At 53.9% G+C, this 23,897-nt stretch overlaps 1 protein-coding gene across 1 annotated transcript; it reads right to left on the minus strand.

The window, feature by feature from the left end:
* Positions 1-22,157: 22,157 nt before the first annotated feature.
* On the minus strand, positions 22,158-23,534 carry LOC109773412 (uncharacterized). The gene has a single exon (XM_020332103.4). The coding sequence runs from the start codon at positions 23,386-23,388 to the stop codon at positions 22,429-22,431; it is 960 nt and encodes a 319-aa protein (XP_020187692.1). The 5' UTR covers positions 23,389-23,534; the 3' UTR covers positions 22,158-22,428.
* Positions 23,535-23,897: the final 363 nt, after the last annotated feature.

Raw genomic sequence — 23,897 nt, forward strand, 5'->3', positions numbered from 1 at the left:
CTCGCTCACCGTACACCGGGGTTGGGCTATAAAAGACGGTAGCGCAGCTCTCCTCCAACGCACAAACACAATGCCGCTCTACTACCTCTTTGGTTTGGGCAAGATCGAGCCGAGCCCCTTCGGCGAGGAGGTGTTCTTGGTGGCGCTGCGGTTGTTCCTCGCGGCGTTGCTGGGTACGATGATTGGCTCGTCGATCCTCCTGCTGATACTCATCAGGAATGATCGGGCTTGGAACAACGCGCGTCTAGGTGCGGTGGCTCGAGATGTGGGAGAAGATGGTGCACTGCGTGGTCCTCCGCCACGCTTGATTCTCCGTCACTTTGCGTCGGCGGAGTAATCGCGTGCTGCGGTGGAACGGAGGTGGCGATCTATCTACGCCACGCAAGGCAGTGACGGTGGTGGTGGTGGCGTCTAGATGCAGATGAGGTGGCGGTACCAGCTCAGTTAACACACTAGGGTATGAGGAGAAATTTCGTGGATTGCTCCATGGAAAATTTGGTGTCGAGGTAGAATTGGAGTTGAAATCTGTATTGGGGTAGATGTACTGGATCGAATGAAATAAGGTTGGCAGTGTTCCTCCGGAAATGAAATCAGGAAAAAGAATTAGAGAGGAGGAATTGCCAGACAGAAATGCCTCTGCGAGGCTCTGGATTGAAAATCTGGCACACGTGGTGTGCACAGATAGAGAGGGATATGTGACTTTGCATTCCTCCGAGGATTGCCCGAATGTACTCGTGGGTGAACCGGGTATACGTGCAGCATGCAGTATAATCTAAAATAGCAAACAGACAGAGACAATAAACATGCAACAAAAAAACATCAGACAAATCATACTAAAGTGTTTTAATACTAGTGGGTATATGTACTCTTGGTATACATATACCTACACCAGCGCACATTTTATTATAGACTCGAGACGAGTCAATGTTATTTAGTGTATGTGATCTACTGACGGAGACGTATCAGCCCCGTCCCCCACTGTCCCTGGTTAGCGATGTGGCTCACGACACGCCCCCTCCTCCTCTGCATGGCGCGGACCTCGAGCCCAGGCGTGGGGCACCCCAACGTGACCCGCCGCACAGGGCGCCGGCGCGTGATGAAGCAAGCTGCCAGGTGGTGCAGCGGCCCCAAGGAGAAGTGCGCGTGCGCTTCCAGCGCCGCCGCGTCAAGACCGCGTGCCACCAGAAGCGGTGGCACGCGGGTGAGGGAGTCCTAGACTAAGGGGTCCTCGGGTGTCCGGCCTGTTATCCGTGGGCCGGACTGATGGGCTGTGAAGACATGAAGGCCGAAGACTGTACCCGTGTCCGGATTGGACTTTCCTTGGCGTGGAAGGCAAGCTTGGCGACCGGCTATGAAGATTCCTTCCTATGTAACCGACTCTATGTAACCCGAGATCCCCCCGGTGTCTATATAAACCAGAGGGTGTAGTCCGGAAAAGATATTCATTACCATAGTCATACAGGCTAGACTTCTAGGGTTTAGCCATTACGATCTCGTGGTAGATCAACTGTTGTAATACTCATATTCATCAAGATCAATCAAGCAGGAAGTAGGGTATTACCTCCATAGAGAGGGCCCAAACCTGGGTAAACATCGTGTCCCCATCTCCTGCAACCATCGACCTTAGACGCACAGTTCGGTACCCCCTATCCGAGATCCGCCGGTTTTGACACCGACATTGGTGCTTTCATTGAGAGTTCCTCTGTGCCGTCAAAAAAAGGATCGGTGGCACCTTCGATCGTCTATAGTGACGCTGTCCAAGGAGAAACCTTCCTCCCCGGACAGATTTTTGTATTCGGTGGCTTTGTACTGCGGCCAACTTGCTTGGCCACCTGGAGCAGATCGATAGCACGCCCCTGGCCACCAGGTCGGATTTGGAAGCTTGAACTACGTCACGGATATCCGTGGAGACTTGATCTTCAATGGATTTGAGACCGCGACAGTCGCTCCCCCTCGTTCCGATGAACATGACTTAAATCTGTCATCGGACCACATCCAGGAGATGGTTCCTGTTGCTGCAACGGCCTTAGAACCGGAGCGGATCGTGCCATCCGAGGCCATAGAGTCCGCGGCATTGGAGCCGCACACAGACTCGACACCCTGCAATATTTGCGTCAACGGAACTCCGGACTCGTCTCCGGCTATAAGTTCCGAACCATGTACGCCTGCGGACACTGAGCTGGATTGGTTATCGATTTTCGAAATCAGCGCCGCAGACATCTTCCAGCACTCACCTTTGGGTGACGTGCTAAACATTTTAAAGAATTTGTCCCTGGAGAGGGACTCATAGCCGAACTATGTCCGGTTCGAGCTGGAAGCTGATAATGGAGAATTTTGCTTCCCACCCGCCACCCACGTCATAGCCACTGTCGAGGACTTAACCGACATGCCTGATAATGGCTCCGAAGACATTGACGGTATAGACGACGATGCTGACAAGGAGCAAGGCCAAGACCCGCCAGTCACCAGATGCGGGACGGCCACCTCTTCGTATGATGTGTACATGGTTGATACACTTCAAAAAGCTGGCGACGATGACAAAGGAGATCCAGTTGAGAATAAACCTCCTGAGATACAGTCTAAGTACCGGCGCCCTAAGCGCCGCTCCAAGTCAAATTGCAACAACGCTCGCACCAGAGAAAAAAGTACTCCGGAAGATGCCAAATGCAATGAAGACCCTGTTGGAGCAAGATCCGAACAGGAGGAACAAGAAAACGGGCCAGCCAGCCCCGATGAACAGGCCCTGCCCAGCGACAACTCGGAGGACGACAACTACCTTCCGTCCTCTGAAGACGAGGTAAGCCTCGGTGACGAAGACTTCATCGTACCCGAAGAACCCCTCGAGCAGGAGCGCTTCAAGCGCAGGCTAATAGCTACCGCGAGGAGCCTGAAAAAGAAGCAGCAGCAGCTTCAAGCTGACCAAGACCTACTCAACGACAGATGGACCAAAGTCCTGGCCGCCGAAGAACACGGCCTTAGTGGCCCAGCCAAAAGCTACCCGAAGCATATATCGCTACCTCAGTCTGATGACGAGGCGTTGGGGACAGTACCATCATCACACAATGCGGCAGGTCATCGACACCTCTGTCTGGATAAAGAGGCAACTCCAGCCGAATACCAGACCGCCCCACCTCGCCGCAAAGACAAGAATAACACAGCTCATGGTTGTACTGACGACCTCCGACGGGACTCGGATAGTAGAGCAGGACACGCAAGATCGATCTATGGATCGCGAGGGCATGCGTCGACACGCAACAAGGGCTACCTATTCGGACGTGACAAACCTAGCCACGCCCGAGACGAAAACCGCAAATGGGCTCCTTCGGAGTTATGTCGCAGTGTGGCCCAACATAGAAGCGCCGCACACCCTCTTTGCTTCACTGATGAAGTAATGGATCACGAATTCCCCGAAGGATTCAAACCCGTCAATATTGAATTATACGACGGAGCAACCGATCCCACGGTATGGATAGAAGACTTTATCCTCCACATCCATATGGCGTGTGGAGATGACCTCCACGCCATCAAATACCTCCCACTAAAGCTAAAAGGGCTAGCTCGGCACTGGCTAAACAGCCTGCCTGAAAATTCCATAGGCAGCTGGGAAGACTTGGAAGAAGCCTTCCTTGACAACTTCCAAGGAACATATGTCCGGCCACCAGACGCCGATGACCTAAGCCACATTGTCCAGCAGCCCGGAGAATCAGCCAGGAAGCTCTGGACTCGTTTCTTCGTCAAAAAGAACCAAATCATCGACTGTCCATACGCGGAAGCCCTTGCGGCCTTCAGACACAGCGTCCGGGACGAATGGCTAGCACGCCACCTCGGACAAGAGGGACCTAAATCCATGACAGCCCTTACTGCTCTAATGACCCGCTTTTGCACGGGAGAAGACAGCTGCCTCGCTCGTAGAAGCAGCATCGCCACCGACCCGGGCACTTCCGAAATCCGAGATGGCAAACACAACAGTTGCAATGATAACGAAAGATCATGTGAAAAAGTGGTCAACACCGGATTCAGCAACCCCAAGCCCGGTCAACGAAAGAAACCATTCAAGGCAAACCGAGACAAACCATCCAACCTAGACAAGATATTGGATCGACCCTGCCAGATTCATGGCCACCCCGATAAACCAGCTAATCATACTAACAGAAACTGCTGGGTCTTTAAACAGGCCGGCAAGCTCAACGCTGAACACCAGGGGAAGAGGCCGCCAGGCGACAGGGACGACGGAGAGGTTCGCCAACAAAATACTGGGCGCCAGAAGCAATTTCCACCCGAGGATCAACTACTCCCGGAGCGAAAATAGCAGTCCGGCTTCCGCCGCCCACCTCGTACACCTGCAAAATTTGTGCCACACATACATCACTACGCACTCGAGATACCATGGGCATTGGCGGAAGCACACTACGGACAAGCCCGCAAGCACCCCCGTAACATTTTTTATCCATTTTATTTTTATTTCTTCCTTCACTATCCCTTAAAAACAGGTGACGAACAGGACAAACATCTGAAACTGGCGCTATCGGAGTCCGGATCCGTACACTCACCTAAGGGGCTATTTCCATCAAGGATTCCCCCCGCCAAGGACTGGCGGCGCAGACGTGCGACAGGAGGTCCAAAATAACTTTTTGTAGACCGCACTCTCTATTTTGAGCCTATACTATGTCTGTTCCTCCGCCTTCGACCCCGAGCATGTCAAATAGCCGAGAGGATGGCTTTTATATATATAATAAGTAATCATTGGCATATCGCCCAGCTCCCAGTAAACAGTATCCGAATTAATCATCTGTGTTGTTTCGCCACTGAATGCGGCTCCCATGGTTGTCTCATAGATATACCTTGGCATAACCTGCCAGGGGCTCGGTATGGGAACAAATGAGTTCCCAGCAAAAGCCCGAACAGCTCTACAGCGTACTTCGGCGTCGCAAGTTTGGCCTTATATGCATCAGCTCCGAATCATTGTCTTTGGTCAATAGTTGGGTTGCCCGGCTCCTGTGCTTGCTACCCTACGTTCCGCTCTATCGGCTAGGGTAGTAAAGGGAGAACTACTGCGATTGTGCTTCCGGTTCATCTGGTCAAGTACCTCAGTAGAGAAAGCCGAAAACTGACTGTCATGATGCGGCGAGAGCTGGTCAACCACTTGACGACTTATTGGAATCTTTAGCGATTCTCCGTGTCACACGAAGGATCTTTTTCAGATCAACTATGTAAGGCACCATACGCCGCATACATACTAGGGGCTATGTCGTAGTCCCACCATAAAACTCCTATGACTAAGTGAAAGCGTTAACGCCCTATAGTCCGATTGCCTGGTTCGCCGCATTATCACCTCCTTTATGGACCAAGACGTTGGATAAAGAGTGATTAAATGCTTTTCCGAACACCCCCGTACTTCCTACGAGGGGGCTGAAGCCGATGACTGGAAAACTTTCAGATTATATTAAAACGGCCGCACAGGAGGAATTCAAGCTTTCAAGCAAAACATAAAATAGAGTAACTATAAAGTGGTCTTTTACAATTCTCATACACCTCACTCGAACATTATGTTTTTCGAGCACTGACCCTCTATCAAGCGGGCAGCCTCCAGGAACTCTTCGAAATAATGCTCCGGTTCAGGACGGTCCTTTCCCTTGGGTGGACTCTTCGCCACAACATCGATGGCCTTCATCTTCCCCTAGAATGTCTTGACTCGGGCAAAAGCCATCCGTGCACCCTCAATACACGCCGATCGCTTCACGGCATCGATACGTGGCACCGCGTCCACGAGCCTTTGCACCAAACCGAAGTAGCTATTCGGAACAGGATCGGTTGGCCACAACTGGATTATGACGTTCTTCATGGCAGCGCCGGATATCCTATGAAGTTCGGCCCATTGGGACATCTGTTCATTGAGCAACAGAGGGCGCTTTGATGCGCCAAACTGCGACCAAAAAAGCTTCTCCGTTGCATACCCATCTCGCGCTTGGTAATACTGCGCCGCATCGGAAGAACTCTTCGGTAGGTCTAAAAACTCGTCCGGAGAACTCCACACTTGGTTAAGCTGAGCATAGTTCGGATCACCGAACTTAGCTTGGAGCAGAAACGGCTTACCAGCCGCAATCTCCCTAGCTTGTCGGATCTCCCCACGGGTTGCTCTGGATTCCGACCGCGCTTCACTCGCCTCTTGTAAGGCCTTGTCCAGTTCAGCCGTTAAGGCTTTACTCTCCTTCTCCAGAAATTCACAGCGGCCAGTAGCATTCTCCAGTTCGAGCGTCACCGTGGATATCTTCTCCTCGTCTTGGCGCCGTGCAGCTTGTTCGGCTTTTAACTCAGCCAATGCCTTTTCGGCAGCGGCATTGCTACACCGGGCCTGCTCCTTGGCCTGGGCTAGCTCTGCTCGAAGAACTTCAACGGCGGCAGCACCATCTGCAGCCACGCATATTCCAGCATACCGATTTTAGCATCATGCTTATACCACAAAAAATCTATGGGGATTGCCCCAAATACATACCTTACGACTCGTCAAGACGCATATTGATTAACGCAAGGTCATCCCCTGCTACATCAAGCTTCCGCTGCAGCTCGGCAATATCCCTAATCTGGGAAGTAGCTAAGGGGGAAACAGCATGCGTTCCAGTTCATCAGATCAGTCCTTGAGTAACCCTTTTTGATCCTCCGATTCGCTTCCCAGTGGAAGCCAACCCGAGTCTCAGGGGCTACTACCTATACAAAGGTGCATCTTTGCAAATAAAACATAGCTGAAAATATTATATCACAAACCTCGAAGCCTTTTAGCAGGCTCATGAAGGCTTCATTCAATCCGCTTTTCGGGGACAAAATCTTCTCAACCACTGTACCCATCAAGGTACGCTGTTCTCTTGAGACAGATGCTTTTCGCAACATGTCCCGCAATATATCCGGAGCCTCTGGGTCTCCGAAAGCCGCTCTAGGAGCACCACCATCCTTTGAAGGAATCTGTTCACCCGTCTCCGGAATCACCGTTGGCTGCGAGCCAGACAGTCCGGGGCCTTTATTATCAGCCCCAGAATCTCGGACGGTCGTAGATCCGCCTTTGGGTACTGCCTCTTTTATTCCCTGTGTAACTTGTTGATCAAGGAGAACCCTCCGCGACGACACTTCAGAGTCATCCGCCTTATTGGGTGAGGAGGTTGGGGGAGGCATCTCGCTCTCCATCATCTCTGGGAGGAGACCTCCCGAAGAAGATTGCCCAGAAACACTCTGCGCCGACCTGTAAAAATGCATGGACGCATTACGTATATCTTCGGTAAAGGCAAAGGAGCGGGACGCTATTAAAGTATTCCGGATTCACTTACGGTTTGGCCAAGGGCTTGTCCCCTAGTCGGAGCTGTTCAACGGTGTCGCTTTCCAAACTCAAGCCGCTCAATGGTGGCATCTTGCCCCTTTTGGGGGATGGCCCCTCCCAACCTTCGGAGGCGGCCCTTTTGCTCCTACTCGGAGAAGGGATGCTGGCTCCTCTTTCGCCTCTATCTTCAGGCGAGGAAAGGTCGATTTCTCCGGACTCAGTATCCGACTTACTTCCGGAACAAAGGCCATCCCGGTTCTTTTCGCTCTCCTCTTTGCCCTCCCTTGCCGGCACCTGATATGGTGCCGAGGCCAGCATCCTTGTTAGCACAGGATTAGCTGAGTCTTCGGGAAGGGGAGCCGGACACCTAATCCGTTCCACCTTCTTTATCCAGCCCTGAAAAAGGATGATTCGGTCAGTATCTTGCCACTGGGTATCCGATTATGAGGTATTCGGCAAACGGGTGCTTACCGGGGTATCCGGATGATTACAGTCTTGGCCGACATCTTCGGCGGTGTCCGGCCATTGCCTTCGTTTCCCGAAGAATAATCTCCACATTCCTTCGTGCGTAGTGCCGAAGAAGTGCTGAAGAGTCCGCGGCCCTTCTGGATTGAACTCCCACAGGCGGAGGGGCTATCGCTGGCACGGCAAGGTCCGACGAACCAGCATTACTTGAACAACATTGACGATATTGATGTCCCTCTCAATGAGGCTTCGGATGCGACTTTGCAGAGTTCGCACCTCGTCCGTTGATCCCCAGTCCAACCCCTTATTAATCCACGACGCAAGCTGAATTGGGGGGCTGGATCGAAATGCAGGCGCAGCTGCCCACTTGGAGCCGCGGGGCTCGGTGATATAGAACCACCCCTGCTACCATAAATCAGAAGATTCGGCGAAGGATCCTTTCAGCCAAACAGCGCTGGCAAGCTTGCTCACTGTAGCACCGCCGCGCTCAGCTTGCTCCCCCTCTATCACTTGCGGCTTCACATCGAAGGTCTTGAGCCACAAGCCGAAGTGCGGAGGAGTTCGGAGGAAGGCTTCGCACGTGACGATAAACGCCGAGATAAGAAGAATAGAGTCTGGGCCAGATCGTGAAAATCTAGCCCGTAATAGAACATGAGCCCTCGGACGAAGGGGTTAAGTGCAAACCCTAACCCGCGGAGGAAGTGGGACACGAACACGACCCTCTCACCAGATCTGGGGGTGGGAATAACCTGCCCCTCAGCAGGAAGCCGATGAAGGATTTCTGCGGTCAGATACCTCGCCACCCGAAGCTTTGCAATGTCTCCCTCCGTGATAGAGGAAGCCACCCACCGGCCTTGACGGCTGGATCCGGACATGATTGGAGTTTGTGGCGATTGAAACCTGGGTGTTGGAACTCGAGGTAGCAAGGGTTGAGGAGGAAGCAAGCGTGAAAGAAAAAGACGGGTCTGTACCCCTACATAAAGGCCACGAATATCGAACGTCTCCTCCTGGGCCTCAAAACATACTTATTCCCAAGGAGTTGTGCCCACGCGAAGGTTGGGTTACCCACGTTCGGGCTGATAAGAATCCCTTAAAAAAGGGGAGATACGATCTCCGCTTGGATAAAACATGCCAATAAAACCACGTCTCGAGACGTGGGGCGACGGGCTAGCTAACAGTTCGAAAATAATGACCGAGCAGGCGTGGTGTCATATTACCAAAAAGTTGTCAGCGGATTGGACTCGTGAAATATTATATCCTCTGCGATTGTGTATACGGGTCCGGATACAATCATTACATCTGAAGACCATCTTGGAGTTCGGAAAGGGGAACCCACCTTGCAATACCGAAGACAATCTGCGCGCCGGACTCCTCGTCATTGAAGCCAGGTTCAGGGGCTACTGAGGGAGTCCTGGACTAAGGGGTCCTCGGGCGTCCGGCCTATTATCCGTGGGGCGGACTGATGGGTTGTGAAGACATGAAGGCCGAAGACTGTACCCGTGTCCGGATTGGACTTTCCTTGGCGTGGAAAGCAAGCTTGGCGACCGGCTATGAAGATTCCTTCCTATGTAACCGACTCTATGTAACCCTAGATCCTCCCGGTGTCTATATAAACCGGAGGGTGTAGTCCGGAAAAGATATTCATTACCAGAGTCATACATGCTAGACTTCTAGGGTTTGGCCATTACGATCTCGTGGTAGATCAACTCTTGTAATACTCATATTCATCAAGATCAATCAAGCAGGAAGTAGGGTATTACCTCCATAGAGAGGGCCTGAACCTGGGTAAACATCGTGTCCCCCGTCTCCTGCAACCATCGAGCACAGTTCGGGACCCCCTACCCGAGATCCGCCGATTTTGACACCGACAGCGGGCGCCAAGATCAAGTTTCCCCATGCGACCGGCCCCTGTGAGTGCGACAGGCTGCCGCGCTTTCACCCGGAGCTGCGCCGTGTCGTTTGGCCTGGCAAGTTCAAGCCGGATCTGCCTCCACGCTACGACGGCACTCCTGACCCCGTGGAATTTCTCCAGCTCTACGAGCTGAGCATCGAGGCGCCGAACGGCAACGACAAGGTCATGGCAAACTAGTTCCCCATGGCCCTCAAGGATGGCGTGCGTTCTTGGCTATTGAACCTCCCAGTGGGGTCGATCTCCTCCTGGGACGAGCTACGCAAGCACTTCATCGCTAACTTTCGGGGCACTCGCGACCGCGCTCCTGCAGCAGGCGACCTACAGCGCATAAAGCAGCAGCTGGGCGAGACCTTGCACAAGTACATACATCGCTTCACGAACATTTTCCTCTAGATATCGAAGGTGTCGGATGAGGCCATCATTTCGGCATTTTCTGATGGCGTCCAGGATGTCAAGATGAAGGAGGAGCTCGCCATACACAAGGAATTGTGTTCGGCTCTGGATATGTTCAACATGGCAGCCAGGTGCGCGAGGGTAGAGGAAGGTCGCCTCTCCCTCCTGGAGCTTCCAGAGGTCGATCCTAAAGAAAAGAAGGCCAAGGCTAAGGAAGTGAAACGTAGGGGCCCCGTTGTGCTAGCCGCGGAGCCCGAGATGAAGCACGGTCGTGACCATGATTAGCGTCCAGGGGCAACTGCCCGTTTTGCGTCTTCCACAACGTCCATAGCCACAAAACCAACGACTGCGAGGAGCTCATGGCAATCCGTGACGGGTGCCTCGGCCGCCGTCCCGAGCGTAACGATCGCGGTTACGACTGTGGTGGTGGCCGCTGGGACAACCGCTATCCCCGCCAGGACTGGCGCGACCAACCCCGTGAGGACCGCTGGCAGGGCCAGCCTTGTGATGGACCCTGGCGAGACCAACCTCGTGAGGACCGTCCTCAGGGCAATGCCGGCGTCCCTCCGCTGCTGCCGCCGCCAAGGAGAAACAACGACAACCGCCAAGATGATGGGGCTGGGGGCTTCCAAGAGCCTCGTGCGGTCGCTTGCATCCTGCGTGGCGCTCAGGCTCCCGCCTCTCATCGTCTTCAAGCAGTTCGCTCGTGAGGTGAACACAGCCCTTCCCAAGCTTGAGGCATCGCGTCCCCTCAGGTGGTCCAAGCACGCCATCACATTTGACTCCATGGACCAACTGAGGTGCTCAGCCGCCGCTGGCACGCTCCCGATGCTCTACACGCCAACCATCAGCAACGTCCTCGTCACCGAAACACTCATCGACGGTGGCGCGGGGCTCAACGGTCTTTCCGTTGAGACGTTTGAGATGCTCCAGGTGCCCTACGACCAGCTTCTACCTACCAAGCCATTCTCAGGGGTGACCGATGGCTCCATCGTTCCCATAGGGCAGATCCGCCTCCCTGTCACCTTCAGCAAGCACGAAAACTACCACACCGAGCTCATCGACTTCGACATCGCCCACATCGGCCTCCCGTACAATGCCATCCTCGAGTATCCGGCCCTCGGCAAGTTCATGGCAGCAACTCACCACAGCTATAATGTCCTCAAGATGCCAGGAAGTGGTGGTATCATCACGGTCGCCTGCGACGCGAAGGATGCGGTGTGCTCCCTCGAGCATGCCTATAAGGCTGTGGCGGTCGAGAACTCTAACGACGAGGGTGCCATCGTGCCTCCTGAGGCCCTCCCCAAGAAGAAGCGGCTCCTCCCCAAGGGCAGTCAGGAAGCTGTGGCGCCTGCCGGTGGTGCCCTTGGCCCTGTGCCCTCTGCTGGGGCGCCTTTCCCCCTCGCATAGGAAGGCGCGCCCGGTGCCCCCTCAGGACGGGCTCGGGGGCTCTCATCTGGAGGGCCTCTGACCTGGCCGGCGTGATAAGGGAGGCATTCAGGCACAACGTGGAGGCGTGTTCCGACTCGCGCCTCCGGGAGCAAGGCGCAAGGAGACAGGAGCTCAAGAGTTCATCACTAAGGCAATCGAGGAGCTTCAGGAGGCGCGAGTCATGCGTGGCGAGTGTCGCCCCGAACCATCGGGTGCAGTCGTGGCCCCTGACATGGGCGGCGGGCTGCGCGTCTGCGTCAACATCCTAGGTCTCAACAGGGCTACTTCACAGGGCCTCTTATGGCCGTCCCGTGTTGGCTGGAGTGGAGGCTACCCCTGCAGCTACGTCTGCATGCCGTTCGGCCTGCTGAACGTGGCCACCTCGTACCAGCGCTTCATGCAGGGAGCCTTGGCAGCCCACGAGGCGATGCACCAGGCGGTCCTGACGGAGGAGGCGCTGGACCCTCGCGAGCTCTCCGGGCCTCCAGAGCCTCCCGGGCCACAGGAGCCGAACAGCTCGTGAGGAGTGATCTCTGCAGCACGCGTCTTCAGCTACCCCAATGCTACTACAACGATGGTGCCAGGTGACTTTTTGGTTTGTTCAACTAAGGGCACCCCTTGGGCTACATCATTGAGGGAGTCCTGGACTAAGGGGTCCTCGGGCTTCCGGCATGTTAACCATGGGCCGGACTAATGGGCTGCAAAGATACGAAGACCGAAGACTGCACCTGTGTCCGGATAAGACTCTCCTTGGCGTGGAAGGCAAGCTTGGCGACCGATTATGTAGATTCCTTTCCTTGTAACCAACCTCGTGTAACCCTAGATCTCTCCGGTGTCTATATAAACCGGAGAGCTTAGTCCGGATAGGGAGAGACTCATTACCATAGTCATACAGGCTAGGCTTTTAGGGTTTAGCCATTACGATCTTGTGGTAGATCAACTCTTGTAATACTTATATTCATCAAGATCAATCAAGCAAGAAGTAGGGTATTACCTCCATAGAGAGGGCCCGAACCTGGGTAAACATCGTGTCCCCTGTCTCCTGTTACCATCGACCTTTGACGCACAGTTCGGGACCCCCTACCCGAGATCCGCCAGTTTTGACACCGACACTGGTGCTTTCATTGAGAGCTCCAGTGTGCCGTCCCCAAAAGGTTTGATGGCCCCTTCAATCGTCAATGACAATGCTGTCCAAGGAGAAACCTTCCTCCCCGGACAGATCTTCATATTCGGTGGCTTCGCATTGCGGGCCAACTCGCTTGGCCGTCTGGAGCAGATCGACAGCTACGCCCCTGGCCATCAGGTCAGATTCGGGAGCTTGAACTACATCGCGGACGTCCGTGGAGACTTGATCTTCGCTGGATTCGAGACGGCGGCGATCGCTCCTGGTCACCCCGATGAACATGACCTAAATCTGTCATCGGACCGCATCCAGGAGATTGCTCCTGTAACTGCTCTGGTCGTAGATCCGGAGCATATTGCGCCATCCAAGGATGGGAGGCTCAACCCCACCGCGGAGGCCATAGATCCCACGGCGTTGGAGCCGAACATAGACCTAAAATCACACGACGTCTTTGTCACCGGAGCTCCGGACTCGTCTCTGGTCATAAATTCCGAGCCATGTGCATCTGCGGACCGCGAACTTGATCGCTTATCGATCTTTGAGTTTAGCGCCGTAGACATCTTCCAACACTCGCCCTTCGGCGATGTGCTAAACTCATTAAAGAATCTGTCCCTGAGCATCGCGCCTCGGGGGCTCTTACCGGACCTTGGGCCACTCACCTCCTGGCCTTGACCACAGCATCACTACCTGGCATACCAGCGACGGCCGAAGCTTGCCTGGGGTCTGGGTCCTGTCGGCGTAGAGCACTAAGCTACTGTGAGAATAAAAGGGGGGAACAGTGCCCAAGCGAGAGATGCAAACTCAACATAAGTTAGGGACGCTAACATTAAGGCAAAAGTGTCACGATCTTTACACACCCCCGCGGGGCCCTTTATGATTTTTGCATAGGAATGAAACAAAAGAAAAGGACTACTTGAGGATCGCAACCCAGGGAACATCATCCACGACGCCTGGCCGGCGCTATTTCTCTCCTAAGCCCGAGCGTGGCGACGCGGCGGCTCGTAGCAGTCATCGCTTGAACTTGGTCCAGAGAAAGCGCCGCTGCTGCTGGAGGAATCACAGACAAGGCCATGGGCAAGTTCACCGCCAGGGGCCTCGCTGCCTCGCCGGCCTGAAGAGGGGTTGCCGTCTCGATCGCCACCCCTGGGGCAGCACTCCAGACATCGGTCGTCCTCTCTAAAGACCTTGAAGAAGAGCATCGACGCCCCGTCATACTCATAGTGGCTGGTGTGCCTCCCCTCCGAGTTGCAGGCGTGGGCGATCGCGCCCCATCCTTGGGTCATGAAGAAGTCGCCGGAGTTGACGGCCTCGACCCTCGCCTCTGAAGCTTGGCTGCAGCAGCCGTCGTGCTGCAGCCACAGCTTGACGGGCCCCTTCGACGGTATCTCCCCCGCCAGGGACCGCGGGAGCCGGATCCACGTGCGCGGCGGCATTGCCGTCCACACCACGAACTCGCGGGGCGTGCCGCACGCATTGGCTAGCGGAAAAGGTGGTCGCACGGCCATCGCTTGGTCCTCCCCACGACTCCATCCCCCGCGACTTCCACGGCTTCTCCCGTGGGCCAGGCCATGCGCGCGAACGTTCGTGCTGACGGGGAAACCCGGCGGGGCGCATTCTTGCCAGGGTCGCGCTGCCGTGGGCACGATGGTGGCCTCGCGAATGTAACCATGTTTTTCTTCAGCGGGAGCAACTCTGGTTCCGCCTGAGGAGCCTTTCCCTTCTCGGCGGCCGAGAACCTTCTCACTAGCGCCATGGATGCCCTAGTGAGATGGTGGCGCGACGAAGAAGAAGGAGTGAGCAGCAAGGAGATGAAGATGGGCTGGGTGAGGGAGTCCTGGATTAGGGGGTCCCCAGGCGTCCGGGCTATGTGACGTGGGCCGGAGTAATGACCCGTGAAGATACAAGACGGAAGGCTTTCCCCCGTGTCCAGATGGGACTCTCCTTTGCATGGATGGCAAGCTTGGCGTTCGGATATGAAGATTCCTTTCTCTGTAAACCGACTCTATACAACCCTAGGCCCCTCCGGTGTCTATATAAACTAGAGGGTTTAGTCTATAGAGGCAATCATAACCATACAGGCTAGACGTCTAGGGTTTAGCCATTACGATCCCGAGGTAGATCAACTCTTGTAACCCCTATACTAATCAAAGTCAACCAAGCAGGAAGTAGGGTATTACCTCCGTTAAGAGGGCCCGAACCTGGGTAAACATCGTGTCCTTGCCTCTTGTTACCTTCGATCCTTAGACGCACAGTTCGGGACACCCTACCCGAGATCTGCCGGTTTTGACACCGACATTGGTGCTTTCATTGAGAGTTCCACTGTGTCGTCGTCGAAAGGCTCGATGGCTCCATCGATCATCTACAACAATGCTTCCGTGAGGGAGATTTTTCTCCCCGGCCAAATTTTTGGATTCGGCGGCTTCGCACTGCGGGCCAACTCGGTTGGCCACCTAGAGCAGATCGACAGCTACGCCCCTAGTCATCAGATCAGTTTTGGAAATCTGAACTATGTCGCTGATATCCGAGGAGACTTGATCTTCCAGGGGCTCACAGCCCCAACCGCCGCTCTGGCCTTAGATCCGGAGCACGTCACCTGGTCCGAAGACGGGATTCTAGAACCTGCCGGACTCTCTACAGCTATAGAGCTTGATACTGGAGAACCGGAGGGGATAGCATCACCGGCAGGCTCGGAGTTACGTCAGGCTCCCTCTATGATCATAAAGCCATACTCTTCTTCAGACACTAGCTCCGAACCCTCGAAGTCCGCATCATGTGAGCTCGGCCGGGGAACTTCTGTCCCGCCCAACTCCACGTACTCTCGCTTCCCCGCCCAAACCTCGCTCTTAAACGAGGCTTTGGACTTAATGCGATCCCTCGCCATCACAGAGGAATCGCTTCCGAATTGCGCCCAGCCCGGACTAGGGGCTAAAAGCAGGGAATTTTACTTCCCACCCACCACCCACCTCATATCCACTATCAAGGATTTAATCGACATGCCCGATTACGCCTCTGAAGACATCGACGGTATGGACGACGATGCCGGAGAGGAGCAGGCCCAAAACCCGCCGTTCACCGGACGCTGGACGACCACTTCCTCATATGACGTGTACATGGTGGACACACCTAAAGAAGGCGACGGCGATGATGAGAAGGATCCAGTCGAGGATGAACCTCCTGAGATACCACCAAAGCGTCGACGTCAGCGGCGCCGCTCTAAGTCGCGTCGCGAAAAAGATAGCAATACCGGCACCGGAGACAATAATACTCCGGAGAACGCCGAAGACCAAGAAGCCCCCATTGAACCAGCATCCAAACAGGATGATTGGGAGGACGGGCAAGTTGACCCTGACGAACCAGCAGGGAACGAGGACTCGGAGGATAGCAACTATCTACCACTCTCCGAGGACAACGTGAGCCTCGGCGACGAAGATTTCATCGTGCCAGAGGAACCCCTTGAACAAGAGCGCTTTAAGCGCCAGCTAATAGCCACTGCAAGAAGCCTGAAAAAGAAGAAGCAACAGCTTCAAGCTGACCAGGATCTGCTCAATGACAGAGGGACTAATGTCCTGGCAGCCGAGGAATACGGCCTCGAACGCCCAACTAAGAGTTACCCGAAGTGCAAGCTGCTACCCGAATTCGACGATGAGGCGCTGGAGCCCATACCACCAGCGCGTAACGCTGCTGACGGACCTGACCGACCACCACGTGGCCGGGACAGGACGGCAACTCAAGCCGAACACCAGCCTGCACCACCTCGCCGTAAAGGCAGAGAAACAACAGCTCGGGGATACACCTATGACCTACGACAGGACCTGGAAAATAGAGCCGGTCAGACCAGATCAATCTACGGATCACGGGGGCGTGCCCCGGTGCGAGAAGGCGGCTATCAAGCCTAGCGCGACAAGCATAACCACGCCCGGACCGAAAATCGCATACGGACTTCATCCGAACTGCGTCGTGAGCCCGATACAGAGGCGCCGCACACCCCCTATGCTTCACCGATGAGGTAATGGAGCACCATTTCCCAGAAGGGTTTAAACCCGTGAACATTGAAACATACGACGGCACAACAGATCCCGCAGTATGGAACGAAGATTTTCTTCTCCACATTCACATGGCCCGTGGTGATGATCTACACGCCATCAAATACCTTCCCCTAAAACTTAAGGGACCAGCTCGGCCCTGGTTAAACAGCCTCCCAGAAAACTTCATCGGTAGCTAGGAAGACATGGAAGATGCCTTTAGAGACAACTTCCAAGGCACTTACATCAGGCCTCCAGACGCTGATGACCTCAGTCATATAGTCCAGCAACCCGGAGAGTCAGCCAGAAAATTCTGGACCAGGTTCCTAATTAAAAAGAACCAGATTGTCGACTGTCCGGACGCCGAACCCTAGCGGCCTTTAAACACAGCATTCGCGACGAATGGCTCGCCCGACACCTCGACCTAGAGAAGCCGATGTCCATGGCATCCCTTACAGCACTCAAGACCCGCTTTTGCGTGGGCGAAGATAGATGGCTAGCCCGCAGCAGTAACAGTACAAGCGACCTTGGCACTTCCGAAGCCAGGAATAGCAACGGCAGGCCCCGACGCAACAAACACAAGTGTTGAAGCAACAATGACAATACCGAAGACACGACGGTCAACGCCGGATATAGTGGCTCCAAGTCCGGTCAGCAGAAGAAGCCATTCAAAAGAAACAGAGACGGCTCATCCCGCTTGGACCGAATACTCGATCGACCCTGCCAGATTCACGGCACCCCCGACAAGCCTGCCAACCATACCAACAGAAGTTGTTGGGTCTTTAAACAGGCTTGTAAGTTAAATACCGAACACAAGGAGAAAGGGACGCCCAGCGAGGACGACGACGAGGAGCCTCGTCCACCGAACACAGGGGGACAGAAGAAATCCCCCCTCCCCGAAGAAAAAACGGTGAATATGATATACGTTACTCACATCCCCAAGAGGGAGCGCACGTGCGCGCTAAGGGACGTCTATGCGATAGAGCCAGTCGCCCCAAAATTCAACCCATGGTCAGCCTGTCCGATCACTTTCGATCGCAGAGACCATCCGACCAGTATTCGTCACAGAGGTTCGGCCACACTGGTCCTTGAGCCAATTATTGATGGATTCCACCCTACGCGAGTCCTCATGGACGGCGGCAGCAACCTTAACCTGCTCTATCAGGATACAGTCCGCAAGATGGGTATTGATCCGTCAAGAATCAAGCCCACCAAAACTACCTTTAAAGGAGTATTACCTGGTGTAGAGGCCCGCTGCACGGGCTCAATCACATTGGAGGTCGTCTTCGGCTCGCCGGACAACTTCCGAAGCGAAGACTTGATCTTCGACATCGCCCCCTTCCGCAGTGGCTACCATGCACTGCTCGGACGAAACGCGTTTGCTCGCTTCAATGCGGTCCCACACTATGGCTATCTCAAACTCAAGATGCCCGGACCACGCGGTGTTATAACAGTCAATGGAAACATGGAACACTCCCTCCGTACTGAGGAGCACACCGCGACCCTGGCAGCGGAAGTACAGGGCGGCCTTATCAAGCCAGATACTACATCGGCGGCCAAGCCCCGGCCCGGACACTATCAAACGAGTCCGGGCTACCCCGCAGCACGACAGTCCAGCTCGTCAGGAGCTTGATTAGCAATTCGGCCTCCGTCTCAGTCCCAACCGAATTGCGACATATGTACCACATGTACATAACTACGCACTAAAGATACCATGGGCAAAGATGGAGGCATAATAAAAATGAAGTCCACAATACGGCTAGACCCGATCCGGACACTCATATTTCTTCTTCCTCTTATTTTTATTTTTTCCAGATTCCTTACAACCCACATCACGTTTTCGACGGTACCAAGGGCCCTTTTCTGAGCCCATCATGAAAACCCGATCGTCGATCCTTTCGAAGGATAATACACCAAAGGGAAAAATAGCGTAGACGTGTGGCAGAGCATCTAAAGGGTCTTTAAAGATCAGCTCGTCCGTTTTCAGGACCCGCACACAGCTTTCCCTTGTGCTCGGCATGTAAAATAGCATTGTTGCTTATCACATTATTTGTACAAATACGTTTTGACGTATCAATCAGACCATAATGGAAACAGTTTCTAGCCCATACTGGCTTATTTCTTAATCTGCATTTCCCTGTTTTTTCGTCCGATTGTCATGTACACCTTGGTACGACTTAAATCGCCAGGGGCTCTTTTGAGCCATGTACATTTCTTAAACATAAAATAAGTCCGAACACTTTTACAGTACAATTCGGCGTCCCGAATATAGCATTATATGCATCAGCTCCGAATCATGTCTTTGGTCAATAGTTGGGTTGCCCGGCTCCTGTGGTTACTGCCTTACGTTCTGCTTGTTCGGCTAAGGTAGTAAAGGGAGAACTACTGCGATTGTGTTTCCGGTTCATCCGGATAAACACCTCAGTAGAGAAAGCCGAAAACTGACTGTCATAATGCGGCGAGAGCTGGTCAGCTATTCGGTGACTAAGTATAAATCTCTAGCAATTTTTTCTGCATTACGCGACAGGCCGGCCTTCACCCGGCCGGGCATCTACAGCACCCAAGTTTGGATAATCGAATAATACTAGGGGCTGCGCCTACACTCCCATTGTCAAACTCCTATGGTTAAGTGAGAGCGATAAAGCCACATAGTCCGGTTGCCTGGTTCGCCGCACTAACACCTCCTTCAAGGACCAAGTCGTTGGGTCAAGTGTGTTTAGATGCTATCCCGAACACCCTCGTACTACCTACGTAGGGGCTGAAGCCGACGACTGGCTAACTCTCAGATACCGTAAACGGCCGCACAGGAGGAAACATTTTAAAGTAAAACAAGCAACATATCATACATAAGCCTTGTTTCATAATACAAGTTCGGGCCACACGGATACATTCATTCAAAAATAATGTCCTTCGAACACTGGCCCTCTACAATGCGGGATCCTTCCAGGACGTCCTCGAAATACCGCTCCGGCGTGCGGTGCTCTTTGCCTGCGAGCGGTCCCTCGGTTGGAAGCTTGACGGCGTTCATCTTCGCCCACTGCACCTTGACACGGCGAAGGCCATCCGTGCACCTTTGATACAAACCGACCGCTTCACGGCATCAAGCCGGGGGTCCTAATCGGCTACGTATGGGAAGACAAAGTTCTCCATAAGTCCAAAATCTAGGAGAATACATAAGTCTTTCGGACCTTCCTTGGGATCATCATGGGCCACCGGGAAGTGGCCCAGGACGGAACACACATGAGGGTCCTCAGTCCGGCTCACCAGGGGGTCGGTATGGCGAGAGGCCCACTAGCCGAGACACCGTCAGCGGTCAGCCATCACCCGTCACCCAAGGGAGTTGCTGAGCGCACCTGGAGCACGCCCATGGCGCCTTTGTAGTGAGCACCCTCCTCTGTCCGCGCAAGCTTGTCTAGGAGATTTTCAAGCGCCTTGCTTCCTCGCTGTCAACGCCCACGAGCTAGGAGCACACGTTCGCCTTAGAATCTTCGTCGTCTTCGTCTTCTGTCACCGGCAAACCTTCATCAAATGAGGCATCGTCGGTCACTGTCAAGTTCATACGAATACACCAACCGCCTCCCAACAAGCTCCTCCCCATTTCCCCCATTTTTCTGCCCTTGATTGCATGCTCTAGCGCCTCTCATCTTGGGAGCTGACCTACGGCGAGGATCATGTCGCTCTCTGCTCGTGCTCATGATCACCGGGCATGCTGTTCTGCCACTGTCTCGGACTTTGCCGCCGACGTCGATTCCAAAAATGCATTGATGCACACGCACCAGAGTTGCTCATAGGAATACATGCCTTTGATCACCCTCCGTCGCTCGTCGTGCTACTCTTTGCAGCTTGGAGGCGTAAGAGCAGGCCATGTCAGTCTTTGACCGCCCTCCGGTCTCCCTCCTGCGACCTATCCAACCTCCTTTCTTTAATGGCGAGCTCGCGGACTGTGGCCTATAAGATAGAGATCACCCCTTCTCTCACCCTAACCTATTTTCGACTACTCCAAATTTCCCATATCCAATCTAGCACAAATACCTTGTCCCTAGCGCACCAGGATGAGCACCCCCTCGCCTTCGTTTTTGGCATCGATCGGGAGGAGCAGCAAGCGGATCGTCCGGCCCCTTCTGGGCACATATGGACATGGCGCTGGAGATGGTTGCGCAGATGGACGCATAGGGCAACCAACTCATTTTGGCCTCGACGCCAACACCATCGCACATGTTCCCGCCCAAGGTTGGCAGACGCTGACAGGCGGCCATGGCCTCCCCGTCGCGCAAGTGGACTTGAGAGAGGGCGCTCGCGGCTGCAACGACCGAAATCACCACACGAGGGTGGCCGCGGCCATGCCCGCGGTCCACCCGTCATGGGCCGCCGATGCGACACGCCTGGATGCGAGCCGTCCGGGTAGATCGAACAACGCATAGAGCCCCAGGGAAGAACCCGCGCGCTGCCAACGCCTAACGAACGGTGCAGAGGACCTCCTCGCGCGCGGAGGCACCAAGGAGGCTGGTACTCCAACATCCTTTGTAGAAGTAATTACTCTAAAATAATATTTCTCTTTTGGTCGTGTGGAACGTGTTCATTGTGTGCATCATGTTATGCAGAGGCAGGACATTCACTCGGTGCCGTTGTATTAGGGGACAAAGCTAAGCTTAGTTCAAAGGTATGCAATCCACACCCAATATTCTTGCACAAAATTTTCAGCAGCATCTAACCTGTGCTGCTGCTCTCAGAGTACCATGCATCAATATACAGAAAAACTCGCACACACAAGACTTGCCTAGCCACCATTGACATTTACCATTCTCCTCTGGGCTCTGGCCAAATGACCTCGCTACACAGAGAGTGGAGACTGGACCTGCTGCCACATATCATCACTTTCACGGTTTCACATCAAACTGTTCGCCTATATCTAATGCTCTGCCCCAAACCTACATCGAAAACTGTTAAAACCTACTAGTAAATGTCACTACTGAGAGTCAGGTCATTATAAGGACCATGAAATTTCTACAAACACGACCAACAAACCTTCCGAGAATCTGGTCCTTTGGCATTTTTCAATCTTTTTCCTACAACACTTGTAAGATAAACCTGTAGCTTTTAAAATGATATATGCATAAAATGTGATGGATCAGGTCTAACTTTAACATTAGCTGTAGTTTGCTTCCTGCAAACCATCTTCATTTCTACATTTTCCAAATCCAATTTTGCTTAGCAAGCATACATTCTGCGACCATCTGTAATTCCTAGGACACCCTGCCTATATAGGCTGGCATACAGACGGCCAATTAAGCACATGATATCTATGAGATGGTTTTTGCCATCTTGCGCATTAGCCTTTCTCTAAAAGAAACATATTTTATTCAACGTGCCTTAGGAATTTCAACAGAGAGAGATCATACAATTGTTTTCTATTCTCTCCTACACAAAACTTCATCCATAAACCCACCTCAGCGCAAGTATATGCTTCATAGTCAAACTGAGCTTCTCCAGAACAAGCAATTTCAATTTTATGAAAGTAAACTGAAGACCAGATTAATGTTCAAAACAGATACAAACAGTTTCAAGTTTATGAAAGTAATCTGAAGAACAGATAAATGTTCAAAACAGCAACAAGAAACAATCCAACGAACTGAACTTGTAAACATCTGAAATTGTTTGCCACTTGATGCCTATGGACAGACACACATGGTCCTCGAGGATCATCACGATAAACGGCAGATTGAGGAATTGAGAACCTGGGACGATGCCATGGCCTATCCACAGCCCACCAATGCAGCTATGTCACGCAAGCTTCAATCGTAGGTGGCCATGGCAGCTGGTATGCGTACTCCGTGGCATGTCGCTTGTCCCGGAGCACGGCGTACTCTATGTCGTCCAGCAGGACACCAGCGAGGAGCTCGGCGTTGTCCTTGTGCAGAGCAAGAACAACGTTGTCTCCGACCGTCCAGTAGGCGACCCGTTTGGTGCTCCCTGCGAAATAGATGGGGGCCAACTCCCTGTCGCGGCAGACTGGTGTGCTGCTACGTGCGGCGCCGGAGGTCCAGCCGCCGCCGGCGGACGAGAAGGCGCAGGCCCTGGCGTTGCGGTCCCCAAAGCGAAAGAGCGCGCACGTCACCCTGAAGTTTGTCAGGCTGATGCCCGCGGCCGCGTCCTCGTCCTCGCCGTCGAGGAGGAAAGCGCCCAGCATGTGGCAGCCGTGGAACCACGCCGAGCGAGGGATTTCCCTGTAGCATCGCCTCAGGGGATCGCAGATGAGGAGGCCTGGCGCCAGCTCCGAGTGGAAGAGGAGCAGCAGGCCGCCCCGGATGTCGGCGAGCTCCCAGCCGCAATCGCCAAACTCCCCCCGCGGGAGGAAGTCGAGCGCGAGGTTCCGAGCGGCGACGGCGTCCGCCCTCGGCGAGGAAGAGGAGGAGGACGGGACGAATACGGGGTTAAGGCCAGGCGGACGCGGGTGGCCGTGGCGCTCGTTGACGCGGTAGTGGCCGACAACGTGGTCGGACGACGCGCCGTGCAGAGAGCCGAACCGGCGGAGGAAGCTGCCGCCGTCGCCCGCGATTACGTTGCGCCATCGCCTGCAGGTGCACGCGGCACGGATGAGGTGGGCAGGCGAGGGGAGGCGCAGGAACACCAGCTCGAGAAGCTCGCCCGGAATGGCTTCAATATCTCCCTCCCGCGCGGGTACCCGCCGGGAATTCTTGCGGCGGCGGCGGCGGCGGCGGCGGCGGGCGTCCCCCATGGCCGCCCGGATCTGTGGGATCTGGGTTTCGCCCACGAGAATGGATCACTCCGAACACGTTTTTCTTAACGGGCAAGGGTCTCGAAGGAAAAAAGGAAAGAAATTACAAACCAGTCATTACATCTTGCAAAGAGGACCCGGAACAAATGAGAGTAAAATGTATGCGCGGTCCTAATTATTTTACGAAAATGTCAAGTGAGTCCCAAATCTATGAAAAATGCATATCACATTCTTAAATCTTTGTAAACGGTTCATTGGAGGTCCTATTGACCTCTGACCTGTGTTGACCGGCTAGCATGATGCTTTGACCACCGCCATGTAGGCATTATTTTGCACAGATCCCCTGTGTGAAGATGTGTCTTCTAATTTCATGGACCTTCTTCTCCGTGCATATGTCAGCCAGACCAAGCAGCATGGTGTGTCATTACGGACGTCGGAGTGGGTTCTCGGCTGGCGTGCCTGTTTATTGACGGCAGGAGGATGAACGGGCAACCCATTTGATTGCGGTA

This window comes from Aegilops tauschii, chromosome 5 (genome assembly GCF_002575655.3).
Source record: "Aegilops tauschii subsp. strangulata cultivar AL8/78 chromosome 5, Aet v6.0, whole genome shotgun sequence".
In the NCBI taxonomy this organism is placed as follows: domain Eukaryota; kingdom Viridiplantae; phylum Streptophyta; class Magnoliopsida; order Poales; family Poaceae; genus Aegilops; species Aegilops tauschii.

Excerpts from the sequence above, each read along its gene's own strand:
- LOC109773412 (XM_020332103.4), bottom strand. The coding sequence starts at position 23,388 with ATGGGGGACGCCCGCCGCCGCCGCCGCCGCCGCCGCCGCAAGAATTCC.